At 28.0% G+C, this 14,924-nt stretch overlaps 1 protein-coding gene across 2 annotated transcripts in view; it reads left to right on the top strand.

The window, feature by feature from the left end:
• Positions 1 to 4,731, top strand: part of LOC129918246 (receptor-type guanylate cyclase Gyc76C-like) — a 126,746-nt gene extending 122,015 nt beyond the window's left edge. For both annotated transcript variants that reach the window (XM_055998671.1, XM_055998672.1), the window contains exon 17: positions 2,836 to 4,731. In XM_055998671.1, the coding sequence (XP_055854646.1) occupies positions 2,836 to 4,299 (1,464 nt within the window). In that variant the 3' untranslated portion in view covers positions 4,300 to 4,731. The remainder of the gene's footprint in view (positions 1 to 2,835) is intronic.
• The last annotated feature ends 10,193 nt before the right edge of the window (positions 4,732 to 14,924 follow it).

The following is a 14,924-nucleotide window of genomic DNA, read 5'->3' on the forward strand; positions in this document are numbered from 1 at the left end:
AAACTCAGAATTAAAAAAAAAAATGTTATTAGAAAAATTTAAAATGACTTTTTTCCAAAATTTTTCGGGAGCGTATCGGAATCCCGCTTTTTAAAATCCCGTTTTTCGAAAATCCCGAAAAAAAAGTTTCAAAATCCCGTTTTCTAAAATACCGCTTTTTTAAATCCCGTTTTCTGAAATCTCGCATTTTAAAATCCCGTCAAATCCCGAAAATCCTGATTTTTTAACCAAATACATGCTTAATTCACAAATAAAAAGCTCCACACAAAATTTCAGCCCAATCGGTTAAAAACTGTAGGAGTTAGTTGGTAGCCCGATGGGAGCACAGGATTTTACTATCATCCTGAACTACATCGCCATTTAAAAAATTTCACATCATTAAAAAATTTAACATTAGCCTATTCTGTTACCTATTAATATACTTAATTAAACTAAACAAACACCAAAAGAAAATAATATTTCTTCTTTGTTTTATACGCCGATGAAAATGAAGCTCGATTTCATGGTTTACAAGGTGTTATTACCCCTTAAATGCGTTTAGAACAATGTCTCATTTTTTAATTTTTTTTAGTATCCCGATTTTGCAAGCAAAACTAGTTGTTTTATTTTAAAAAATCGCGGGATTTTTTAAAATAAAACAACTAGTTTTGCTTGCAAAATCGGGATAATAAAAAACGGGATTATAAAAATCGGGATTTTAAAAAGCGGGATTATAAAAAGCGGGATAATGAAAAACGGGATTTTAAAAGCGGGATTTAAAAAAACGGGAATATAAAAAGCGGGATATCGAACCCAACCCAAATTTTTCTAATAAAATATGAATTTATTTAAAAAAAATGTTTGGCCATAAATATTATCAGTTGAATTTCGAAGCAAAAAAGGTAAAATATATGACACTTTTGAAAAAAAAAAAATGAAAAATTACTTCAATTTCAATGGTTTTTTTTTTATTAAAACTGAATTTTTGCATTGAAAAAATAATTAATTTTCTCAAAGACTGTGGTAAATAGGAACTTTAAATTTTTGCTATTTAACTTTCAACAGTAAGGGTTATTAAATGAATAAAAAATAATTTTATGTTTTGATGTTGAACTTTAAAAAAAAAAATAAGTTACATTTTTTTCAAAACTTTTATTAAAAAAAGTTCTTCGAAAATGAAATACTTTTTAATTTTTTTCATAAACCGTAATACATATTGACATTTACTTTTATAATTTGAAATCATAATAAATGCGGCAAAAAAAAATTGAAAATAAATGCATTATAAAATGCCAAGTTTAAAAAACGACATGTTAAAATTTTTTCAATAATTTTTTTTTTTTCAAAAATCTGAGTTCAATTACCATATATTTACCATATATATTTTTTTTCCTTGAATTTCCTAGACAATCTTTTGGCATCAATTAATTTATGAAATTTAAGAAAAATTTGTTTTTGTTCACAAAAATCTTCAATTAAATTTAAAAAATCAAAACGGCAACACCGAAAATTTTTAATCTATAGACTTTAAAGTATTTTTAATTACCGACGTTTGAAAAAAAAGATCATCAAAATCTAAGCTGTTCGGCCGCGTTCCCTAATATTGCCAATTTTTGAGCTTTAGTTACTCCACTATTGATGAAAATGCGGTGAAACGGCATTTTTTGAAAAATTCTCTGAAGTAAAATAAAAAATAATTGAAAATAATATAGCGATCTCGGCAGGAAAATTGTAATTGCTTTTCAAAAACCAGTCATATTTCTATTTCTTATAAAGAAACCCAAATACTTTCTTATACATATATAAAAGTTTGATGCAGTTTGAAAATTTAAACAACAAAAAAAAAACGGAAAAATTTCTGTGAAAAATACCACGAGTAAATTTTTTTAAAAATTCATATAAACTATGTATTAAAATTTAATTGTTTTTAAGATTTACAAAAGTGACATGAAATTTCTAAATTTCTGTTTTTTCAATATAAGCTCAAGTGACCTCAACTCCAAAAATTTATAAAGCGTTTCAATCACTCCACTTAAAATAAAAATAATTTTAATAATTTTTTATTATTTTTGTTATTTTTTTCTTCGTTATTTCTGTTTTTTATTTTTTTTTTCCGATAGTTCCGAACCACCTACAAAAAATTCCAAGACAGCACAAATTTAACATTACCCCAAAATAAAGCATTTCATTTTTAAAACACCACCCTGTACCCAAAAGTGGTTATTGATTTCCCTGTTGACCTCCTAGGGAATTTACCAAAAAATTCCATCTCAAAAATTCCTTTTGACTTAAGTCAAACGACCGACCATTTTCTTGTTAATAGCAATTGGATATCGCTTGATGAAAATCTACCTTGCTTTTCTCATTCTTCCAATCTGCATACCCTCTTCCATATAAGAAAATAAACCTATTAAAAGGACTTAATGTTTGTAAGTGCGTCGGTCGTCGTTTCATCATCACCTGTTGTTTATTTATTCCCTTTATCATATTTTTCTCTTCTTCTGCTGATGGGAGGATGGGGTTGTTAACCACCGTTAAACAACCACAAAATTTCCATATTTATATCCTTGAACATTTCGTAAGAATGGTCCTTTCTATATTTTTTTTTTAATTCAATTTTACAGCATAAATTTAAAAAAGGGAAAAATACAATCCTTTTTTTGTTTTTTTGAGGTTTTCATTTCACAGAAATGTGCTAAATGTTTGTTCTATCAAATAAAATACATTCACAGTCTCTGTTATCATTTTGATGTAAATTTCAATGAAATATTATTATTCAACAAGATTTTTAATTAAATTAAATAGAAATTCTTTTTAAATTTACATTTTTTATTTTTATTTTTGCAATTTTTCCAGGTTTCTGGCTTACCAATAAAAAACGGCGACCGACATGTTGGAGAAATTGCCTCCATGTCTCTCGAATTGTTACATGCAGTCAAACAACACCGCATCGCACATCGACCCAACGAAACGCTTAAACTACGAATTGGCATGCACACCGGTCCAGTTGTTGCCGGTGTTGTCGGCCTAACAATGCCAAGATATTGCCTTTTCGGTGATACCGTCAATACTGCATCACGAATGGAGTCAAATGGTGAGGCTTTAAAAATTCACATATCAGCTAAATGTAAAGAAGCCTTGGACACACTGGGCGGTTATATTACCGAAAAACGTGGTCTAGTCTCGATGAAAGGCAAAGGTGATGTTATAACTTATTGGCTAGTTGGAGCGAATGAGTTAGCTATACAAAAGAAACATGTCGATATGACTGATTTACCGCCACCATTATTCCGCCGTCCAAGAAGAAGTCCGAAGCTAAATAGTGACTCACGTCAGCCTAGTATAACGGGTATGCATTATTATGGGGCGGGAAGTCGACGGCAATCGAGTGTACCGCGTGCCGATGGCGGCGAAAGTATGTACAGTTTGCAAGGCTCCACATATCACATGCGGGACTCACCGCGCTTGCCAATAAGACGACTTGAACGGTCATCTACTGTTAATTACAATGGTAGTAGTGGGGGGTACGGAGGCGTTTGTGGTAGTAATTGCAACAGTCGGGGTGGCAGCAACTCAGGATTCCGCGTGGAGACAACGTCACACAGTACACTAGACCATTCCGAAATTGAAACAATCTGTGATAGTATCGGCAAAAGTAGCAGTAAAAAACCACTCGCCATGGTTAGACCGCAACGCATAATTAGCACAAAACAATCGGCCTCAACTCAGGACATCTATCCTATCGATAGTGCTGATAGTTTGTTGAGAGAGTCACGATCTCTTGATCGAATGCAACCAAGTAACTTGACGAAAAATAACTCGCGTTCGTTGGACACTGGGGTGTCATTGATAAGTGGCAATCCAAATGGTGGGGCAGCGGATGATGAGCTCAAGTTGCTCGATATCGATAACGGCCATTTGATTATCGGTGCGTCTAGAATATTTCCCTACAAACACCTCAATAATAATTGCAATGGTTCTATAAGCATTGTGGACGACGCTCAGAGTCCTTTGTTGCAGCGACAGGCGTCACTGACCTGTGCTCCAGATGAAATAGTTCTTCGTTCGAAAAGATGGCGTTCTTTGGAAGCTATCGAAAATACTAGCACGAGTATCGATAATTCTGTTCTAGGTCAAAATAGTAAGAAATCGGTGAATCGAGGATCGATAGCGTCGTGGTTTATGAATTTTTTGCAAGGCAATGGAATTCGTTCGAGTGATGCATCGCTGAGGAGGGTTGGCATAGTTCAGACAACGGTAAGAGGTGTTCCCGGTTTTGGAGAAATTCCATCACCTCCAGATCGAGAAAGTATTGTTTAATTTTTTTTATAAAAAATCAAAAAAACTTGTGAGTGTTTGTTTATAATTTTGTAAGAAAAAAAATATTTTTATAACAAAAAACAAAACAAAAATATAACGATTCTTGACGGTGAAGTGCAAAAGAGTGCCTAAGGAATATATTTATAAAAATTAAAAATAATTATTAAAAAAAAAAAATAAAAAATTCCTTTAGTCTAGTCACATAATATTTTCAGACTAGTTTTTGTTTTTTTTTTTTCTCAGAATAAGAATTATATAAAAATGTATAATGTAAAATGTATGTATGTATTTTTTTTTTTAATTTCTTAAAATACAACGAATCAAAAGAAAAAAAATGTTTAAAATAAAAAAACATTTTTTTTTGTTATCAAAGAATAATTATTATCAAATCGAAATTTATAAGACTTCACCACCAAAATAAATTCACGAATCATATCGATTAAATGTTTTTTTTTTTTAAATCAAACATAATAATTCTAGAAAAATGTAATGTAAATGTATTTTTTTATTGTTTTACATTAAAATTTGAAACTATTTTTTTTTTTTTTAAGTGTTGATCTTTGAAATTATGAAAAAAAAAATGTCTTGTTTAATAGTGTTCAATGCCTCATTATAATTTGGTATTATTTTAAACTAAATATTATTTAATAGTCTTATGGCCACTTTCACTTTTACATCCTAAAATGACGTTTGATCCATACAAAAAAAAAGTCATTTAAAAGTTTATTTAATGTTTATGATATCGGCCATTAAACTTCATTGAAATTGTTTCTCAGTTTTATCATAAACTATTTATCTAAAGCAGAAGCCACATTTTAATTAAATAGTTAAGATGTTTAAATGTCACATTGGGCGCCACTTTTTACAAAATTTTGATTCGAATGTATCCATAAAAAGTGAGATTCATAAATCCCTTGATCATAAAACTTGAAATGTAAAAAAAACACACACAAATCCTATAAAATCACTGAGCTCAAGGAACTTAAGCTTATACCGGTTAGGGTTGCTAACTCTTGCACGGATATTTTTAAATTTGACATTATAGCAACAAACCAAATATTGCGTGGTTTCATAATATTATTATTCATCTTCTTTTTTTTCATTTTGACTATTGCATACTAGATGTCAAAGTTATATATATTTCTCAGGGAACCTTTTTTTAAGAATCAACTTCTAAACGATGTTGTTTTATATTACTTGAATATACTGTTTGTATTAAGCTAATTTACTCAAAGGCTTTCATATTTGGATTTGGCTCATGTAACTAACGCATTAATTAGTTCTCCCGTACCTCAATTGGGGGTTTTTCTTTTTTAGTTCAGAAGAAAGCTCTGAACAGAGTCTGAACATAATTTCAGACTCTGTTTGAAGTAATTTATTATTAAAACTTACCAACTGCACCGGAGCCGACAGCTTCAGCAGCCATTTAAGTTTTGATTGTGCATATATTTTTTGTTTTTGACGTAAGGCGTTCAGGTTTTACTCTGAACTAAAAAAGAAAAACCCCGGCAAAATTATCAGTTATGACGGATTTATAAGTACAAAATGACATTCATTTTATCAATTTTTTGTGGTATAAATGCTCTGATATTATTTTTTTTTTTAAATAGGATGATAAACCGTCATTATAATGTCAACAACATTTGACAGATGATTGACAAATTTAATGGCAACTTGTCACAATCATAAATCCAACAGACAAGTATTCAAATCTTGACAGTGTTCACATTGTCCTCACTTCGACGATTCATTTTGACATTTCTGTGTTGCTTTCTCACTTGCACTTGATGGTTAGAAAGAGATAGCCAATTTGGACTGACATAGCTATCAAAATGAGTCGGAGGAGTGAGACCAATGTGAACTGGGTCACGTCATCGCCGACTCGTTTTGACAGCTATGTGAGTCCGAAGATTTTAAATGAGTTTTAAATTTTCTGCCTCTTTTTGACATCTCCTTCTCACCACGAAGTGCAAGTGAAAAAGCAACACATAAACGTCAAAATGACAAATTGGAATTTTTAGCTAGACGTCAGATATTTCTTCGAAAAACTTAAATTCTACTTCGAAGAGGCTCGAAGAGGAGAATCTTGTTATTTCTCGTGTTAAGCAGCTGAAGTGAAAAAAAATGTTCCATATAAAAATAGAACGAAAAATTTCGTTCCTACTAAGTTTTTTTGTAGAGTTTAGTAGAGTTTTCAATCATTTGTCACTTACCTTTTATTGTCGGACATTTTTCTTGACCAAACTACATTCATGTAAACTTGGAAAGTGTTAAAGAAAAGATTTTAATAAATATTTAACTTTTTAATTTACTTTTCTTCTGATTGATATAAGGCGTGTTTAATTGATGGAAACCATAATCTAGTACAATCGGCCATACTTGTTCTTTTTTAAGTGCTTTTTCATTAAAATGTCATATTTCATTTCATTTGTCTTAGACGAATACAAAAATTTGAACTCTTTAGTTCTTTTATTTAGATATTAAAACAAAAGAACGCCACGTACAGACAGATTAGATGGTTTTTCGTGACAGCTGACCAATGAAAGCCCTCAAAAAATTCTAAACCTTCGTTCAGACGTTTTGATTTTGACAGGTGCTGAAAATCAATGTATGTTTCACTACTTTGAATTCTATGTGAAAAACTCTTCACGATATTGGAAATGTTTTCAATATCACCCAATTAATATTGCAACTTACTCAACTTCAAAATATTCCCTAATATATTTGTCTTTATTTTGAGGCATTGCAAACTTCTTTAACTTATTTTCAAAAAAAAAAATAAAAAACTTAAAACATTTTAAAATAAAATCAATTATTATAGTTCGTGTGTAAATCTGCCATAATTAACATTAGAAATGATTCAAAGTAAAAAAAAAAATTAAAAATGATAAATAAATTGCAATCAAAACTAATTAAAAATACATAATTTATGCTAAGACTAAGATGTAATCTGTACTTTTTATTATTTTTGTTTCTTATTTTGACAAATCTTCGCATCATCAAATATCACTATTTAATTTAATTTGTTTTTTTTTTTTATATATATATATTTTAAGCTTAGACATTTTGCAAATTAGATAAATGCAAATTATTTATAAATTATAACCATAGTTCACTATGTTATCTAGATTATATAAATAAATAAGTTTCTTATGTGTTGTTGATTAATAATTAAATGAAAGAAAAAGAAAATATGTTTAAACTACAAAATGTCTGTATTGTTGTTAAACATTATTTAATAGTTAAAGAAAGAAAAAAAAAAAAAAACCTAAATATAATTTAAATGTTTATTTAATTTAAATAAGTAAAAAATATAAATTTAAATTAAAATACAACATAATTTCCTATATATATAAATAATAATCCTATATTTGTGAGTTATAAAAAATAAACTAATTAAATGAGAAAAAATGTAAAGGCGTTTAAAAACAAAAAATAAGATTTCTTACTTTTTATTTGTTTGAGCAAAGTAAAAAATTTATATTATGAATTATGATTTTTTAGTAGTTATTTTATTAATTTTTTTTATTATGTTTAAATTTAATATATATAATATTTAGTCAATTATCAATTATTATGATATATAATTCTTATATATTTTTGTAATTATTTTTAAATAATATAATTGTGATACAGAGATTTAATAGTTTATTTTGAGAATTGAGGAAAAAAACTAAGAGAGAAATAGTTTATAATTTAAAAATAAATACGCGGTGAAAATATAAATAATACAAAAAAATATATATAATAATAAGAAATTTTTAAATTAAAACAAACAAAAATGAGTAAGAATAAAAACAAAAACATAATATAAAGAGAAATAATAATAATTTAATTATATTAGTTTATTTTATGTGTTTTTCTTTTTTTTTTAATTTGTTTTGCTTATACAGTTAATGAAAATGATCAAATGAAAAAAAAAATGAACGTGAGAAAGAACCACAAATGCCTTTTACTACGTAATAAAAATTATTTAATTTAAAAAAAAAAAACAAAATTAGTGTTTTATTTTTATTTTCTATGTACAATACCTTATTGTTAGAGGTTGAAATATTGAAAGGCGTTGAAATAAAATAAGCAGGCAGAACTCTAGGTATAGTAGTCCTGGCTTTCATCGAAACGGAAAGAGATAGCAGGAATCGAAAGAGCGTCTCTTTTTAAAAAGTGACGCACGTTAGATTGCAAAAGTGACGCGCGTTAGTTTTCAAAAATCGACGCGCATCACTGTTGAACTGACAGCGTCACTTTTTTTAAACTGACGCACGTCAATTTTTAAATTACACAGCCTCAGAAATACCCCTAATAGGTACATATGTGGTACATACTGACCTGAAATAAATGTGCTAAAAAAAATCTTTGCCTTTTAAATTGTTTTCATAAACAATATTTCTCTACTAATGGAGTAACTAAAGCTCAAAAAATGGCAATTTAGGGGAAACCGAGCGAACAGCTCTGATTTTGATGATCTTTTTTTTCAAACTTTGGTAATTAAAAATACTTTAACTCTCTCCTTTAAATTATATGGGAGTGAGGGACAATCTTTCATTGTTTAAGCCTAGTACGCAGCTGAAGCGAAACGAAACATTTTCAAGTCTCCAAAGTCGACCACGAAAATGCTAACGAAAAAATTGGAGAGTTTTCGCTCATTTGTCACTTACTTTTTACTGTGCATTTTTCTTGACTCCAAGAGCAGTGCTGACGGTTTTTTCACTTTTAATTCACTAAAGCTATAAATGTGATTTTCTCACAAACTGACTTCAAACACAAACAAAAATATTTGATAACAATGGCAACACCTATTTAAATATACATTATTAAAAAGCTAGTAGACCAGGGTCGATAATTTTTGAAACCAAAAAAAATCATAGTAGAATGAAACCCATTGGAAAATTAGGTGAATATGATGAAAATTAAAGGAAAAATAAATTACGGGCGAGTCGAGTTCGGGAAGTGGGTGGGTTGAGTTTTTAATGGTAAAGAATGGTATATCTCGATTTCCGGCAAAACTACAAGTCCTATAGAAAAAAGTTGTATGAGAAAGTTGTAGGTAATAAAAAGATCTACAACTTTTGTATCAACAATTTTTTCACATAACCTCAAAATTTATGTGAAAAATTCAAAAAACCGAGTTTTTGGTTTTTTATTTTTATCTTTTTCAAAAACAAAAATTTTTCTACGAAATTTGGTGAAAACTTACCTTATTATGTTCCAAATACACTGTAATTTATTTGATTTAAAATATTAATTTGTTCACCTTATTTTGACTTAATACAAAAAAAAACACCCTAATTTTCAATCGAAAATTCACGTGTCAAAATATCAGCTTTTTTCAAAAGGTCATACAACTTATTTCTATAGAACTTGTAGTTTTGCCGGAAATCGAGATATACCATTTTTTACCATTAAAAACTCAACCCACCCACTTCCCGAACTCGGCTCGCCCGTAATTTATTTTTCCTTTAATTTTCATCATATTCACCTCCTTTTCCAATGGGTTTCATCCTACTTTGATTTTTTTGTACTTTTTAATGTTTTTGAAGGCATCGGCACTGGTCTATAGAAGATTTTTCATGTTTGTAAAATTAAAATTGAGTAAATTGATTAAAAGGTTTTTGAAAAAATGGTAATTAAACTCAGATTTTAAAAAAATATCGTTTTTAAAACTTTTTCGTAATATGTATAAAATGCATTTATATTATGATTTTGATTTAAAATTATAAAAGGAAATGTATTACAGTTTATGAAAAAATTAAAAAGTATTACATTTTCGAAGAACTTTTTTTAGTAGAAGTTTTGAAAAACAAATTTAACTTATTTTTTTTTTTAAGTTCAACATTTAAATATAAAGTTATTTTTTTCTTCATTTAATAGCAATTATTGTTGAAAGTTAAATAGCAAAAGTTTAAAGTTCTAATTTGCCAGAGTCATTGAGAAAATCAATTACATATTTCAATTCAAAAATTCAATTTTTAGCCGTGTTTTATTGGTACTCAGTATTTTACTGAGTAAACTTTTTATGCTGTAAACAACAACAATTGATTACTTTTATTCATTTATTAATGATCTTTATTGTTGAAGGATCAAAAATGTATAAGTTTAGAAAAAAAATTTCTCTTTAAACCAACAAATATCAATCTTTTGTTGGTGTTTCCCGTGTACAATTTTACTGAGCTTAGTACCAATAAAAAGCGGCTTTTATCAAAAAAAATCCAATTAAACTGAAGTAATTTTTAATTTTTTTTTTTTTTTTTCAAAACTTTAATATACATATATTACCTTTTCCTCTCCGGGATTCAACTGATAATATTTATAGCCAAAATTTTTTTTAAATAAATTCATATTTTACTACGAAAAAGTTTGAAAAAAAATCATTGTAAATTTTTTGATAACGTTTTTTTTCCAAAATTCTGAGTTGAGGACCATTCTTTCAAAAACTCTTTATTAAATTTAGTGGATTTAAATTTTACAGATAGAAAAGAGATTCTGGCTTTTTAAAAACTTGTATGTAAATATTGTAGGTGTTGTTCAAAATATTTTTTTTTTGTATTTGAAGTCAGTTTGTGAAAATTGCATTTATCGCTTAAACGATGAAAGATTGTCCCATATGTTGTTTCCCTTAAATTACTTAGAGAATATTTTGGTATCATTTATTTAATAAAAATTTAAGCAAATTGTTCAAAAAAAAATTAATTTTAATTTAAAAAAACAATACAACAACATCGGCAATTTTTAACCTATAGACTTTAAAGTATTTTTAATAACCGAAGTTTGAATAAAAATATCATCAAAATCAGAGCTGTTCGGTCATGTTCCCTTATAATTTGCTTTAGTTACTCCACTGTACGTAAGTTTTCAAAAATAAAAAATATTCTTTATAATAAAATATAAGTTGAAATAAATTTGATAAGATAATAATTAAAAATATTATCTAGACTATTTTGCGACACGTTTTTATCAATGAGCTTAATATATGCGTACATATTAGTAAGTAAGATTACCTATGAATGAAATCACATGCATGCAGACTAAATATTTGTTTGTGTGAAGATGTTCAAAGTTTAAACTTTTACTAATTTTATTTTTATAATTTTACCAATTTACCAATCAAATAGCAACGCATTATTTTTATTTTGGAGAACATTAATATCATTCTCCAAAATCAGCAATAACAAATTTTTAAGTGATTTAAACTAGATTGATTGGATGAGCATTCATATAAATACGAATGTTTATCTACTAATTTTTTAAAGATTATACATATTTTTTATTTCGAAAAGCAAAAATATTTCTTAAGGTACTTATAAATAGCTGTAACGATACTCAGAGTTTAATACAGTTTGACTAGAACTTTTGGTAGTACTTATATGTTAATTAGAAATAATGAAAAATCAAACTCTTTTTATTGTTGGTTTCTTGGGTAAGTAAAAACCATAAAAAAAATCATCTATCTCTCAGAATTACGGATGTCCAAACTGAAAATCTATTTATTTTGATATTCCAAGTACGTTTAAGAAAAAGTTAATAAACCTAGTTTTCTTTTGCGTGAATAAATCCAAAAAAATAGTTTGCTCATTCTTTGTTTTGTGAGGAGTTAAATAATTTATTATAACTTTTAGTTAAATATCATAAAATGTTTTATATTTTTTTTTTTAATTCAAGTTATTCTGAGTTGTTTTGGAGCTCAGGCAGCAATAGGCTATGATTATTGCGGCAAACCATGTAATGATCCACCTGGTATGATTTGCGCATATAATCAAGTCTGTTACGAAATTTTCATAAATAAATGTGAAATGAAGAAGAAAAATTGTGATTTTGACAATCGTAAGTAACATAATCTATAAATAGATTTCGAATAGCATTTTAACTTTTATTTAATTTATAGGTTTCAATGAACAGCCCATGTCAACCTGTTTACTTGGTAGAAAATGTTAAATTCAGTTGAATTTTTGATTTTGTTGCATGAACAGTTTACACTTGTAATTTCGTAGTCGCATTGTAAATAAATGAGAATAAAATATAATGATAAAATCAACAAAAAAGATCTCTAATATGAAAGTGTATTTAATTCTGAGGTTATTTTAGTTATTAGATTATTACTTAATTAATGTTAACAATAAACAATATTAATCCCGAATTGAATGCTCATGATAAGGGGAAATTTTTCGAACATGAATTTTTTTTCGGGTGAAACTCAAAATAAGGGAAAAGAAAAAGGGGATTTTTTCGGGTAAAATGAAGTTCCGATAAGGCTGAATGTTAAAATTGATATCGAAGCACTTTTTGATTTATCAACAATATATCGAGCCTTTTCCGCTTTATTATCGTAAGCGACATGGCGCATCACTCATATCTGATATCCAAAAATTTGTTCGAGACTTTGGTCCTCAAATGTTTGCCTCTGCCTCCGAATGTAAGAAAAAACAAATAACTTAACAACCAGACCTCCAAAAAACTTTAAGTTTTCAGTTATGAATAGAGCTTAAAGGGGTCTTTCTTTTGATGTCTCACTGGATGACTTTGAAAGAAATATTTTAAAATGCTTTTTCGGCAAGGGGTACCCCTTGCTTTTTTTTTTGAAAATCTGACAAAAAAAATAAATTTGTCATTTTTTCAACTACCTAAATGCATAGAACTGTTAACTGTAAACTCATTTTTATCTGTAAACCAAAACTTGTTTCAAGACTTTTTTCCCAGATGTTTTACCTCCGAATGTAAGAAAAAAAAAATATATTTCGATGCAAATAACTTAGCAACCAGACCTCCAAGACACTTTTGGTTTTCAGTTATGAATAGAACTTAAAAAAAATAGTTTTGTCCCGTGTGGCCCGGTAGCATTTTTTCTTAATTTTATCAACAAATGCTCAAGAGAGCAAAAAAGTAAAACTCTTTCGTATCATATGAAAAATACGCTAGCGGAAAAAAAATCTATCTATTGATATAAATGTTTAAATTTATGACATTTTTAATACATAAAGAAAGTGAAAAAAAAACATTTTTTGTTTATTAAAGATTATGATAATTTAAAGTAAAAATCGTTATCCTTAATAAAAAAAAAAACCCTCGTTAGATTGAATCGAAATTTGTAGGGTTTTTGAGGTGGGCATATTTAACTATATAAAACACAATCAACATTACTGGTTTTGTCGATATTTCCAACTTAGCGCCTGATTATCCCAAAAGCAAAACCCATTTTAATTGAATTTTTAAATTAAATAATGCAAAAAAAAAATAAAAAATTAAATGTTTTCCAAAAACCAATAAGTAGGTATTTGATATTTGTGGAAAATTTATTCAAAATTTCAAAACATTCCTTGATTTTCCTGTGCATTCAGTGGTTCCCGAGATATTGATGGTTAAAGACAAAAAAGATTCTTTTCCGTTCAAAGATCGATATCTCGGCGTCGAAGTTTTCATATCGAACTTTATAAAAAAGAAATGAAAGCTGAATAAACAATTTATACGATTCATAGAGTGGTTAAGTTGGAACAAAAATTTCAAAGTTTAAACCAAAAAAATCCGAACAAAAATGGAAAAAAAATCGGTATTCAATAGGATTGATTGAATACCTATGTACGTGCTACGTAGGTTAAAATTTTCATCATAAGATCTCAAAACAAAGAAGTTCGAGCTTTAAAGTCCTCTTTTTAAAATTCCATAACGATCATTTTTGAAGGAAATACAGTCACTTGAAAAAATATTTTTGAATTTTTTGTATTCTTTAATTTTTTTCAGCTAGTTTCGTTTATACTCGTTAGTTTTCTAGTACAAGTATTAATTTATTACTTATTTTTCATATCACCCATTATTTCTCCCTTTCGGGGGTCTATTGCTGTCGATAAACCGAGCAGTATTTTTGAAGCAAAAAATTATTTTATATTAAATAAATTGGATTTTGGGTTCTACCTCAATACAAAATCAATAAAACAAAGAATACAGAAGAGTTACAATCCGCTGTACACGTCATAATGTGAATCATTCTTAGCTTGTTATTATTTATAAAATTGTTTTCGATTCATTTTTAAATAGTGAAAGAACACCAATATTTTACCAAGGGTCACTGATGTGTTTTATGAAAACAAGTTATATTTTAAGAATTAGGCTTAGGCCTTCGTTTGTTAAAGTTAGACTTGAGTCTTAATTTTCAAGCCTCTATAGAGAAATTCAAAAGTTTTATGAGGCTCATAAAGTTGAATAAGTTAAGTTAAACACTTTTAACACCTTCTTTTCAATTTGTTATATTTACATTAATTTAAATAAAATTTTAAAAACAATCAAGAAAGTGGGACTTGGTCTTGAACCTTTGTCATGTTTGTATCTGATGGTTTGTTGCTCTTATGTGGGCTTAATTACAAAGAATTGAGTGAATCCCCATACAGAAAATATCCCCTGAAAAGTAACCTACCGCTTGATGTGTAGTTTTTATCATTTACAGAATGAATATTTTTTTTTTCCTCGACAGTAACAAAATATTGTATAAGAAGGCAAGACACTATTGAATTTTTAATTAGTTACTTCTGCAGAGCTATCGGAAAGACTTAAAAAAATATGAAATACCAATCTTTTGCTATTGTTGCATTCTTAGGTGAGTCATCTTATTAAACCTTTTTTTCAATATATAAGACGAG

Source organism: Episyrphus balteatus, chromosome 4 (genome assembly GCF_945859705.1).
Source record: "Episyrphus balteatus chromosome 4, idEpiBalt1.1, whole genome shotgun sequence".
Lineage (NCBI taxonomy): Eukaryota > Metazoa > Arthropoda > Insecta > Diptera > Syrphidae > Episyrphus > Episyrphus balteatus.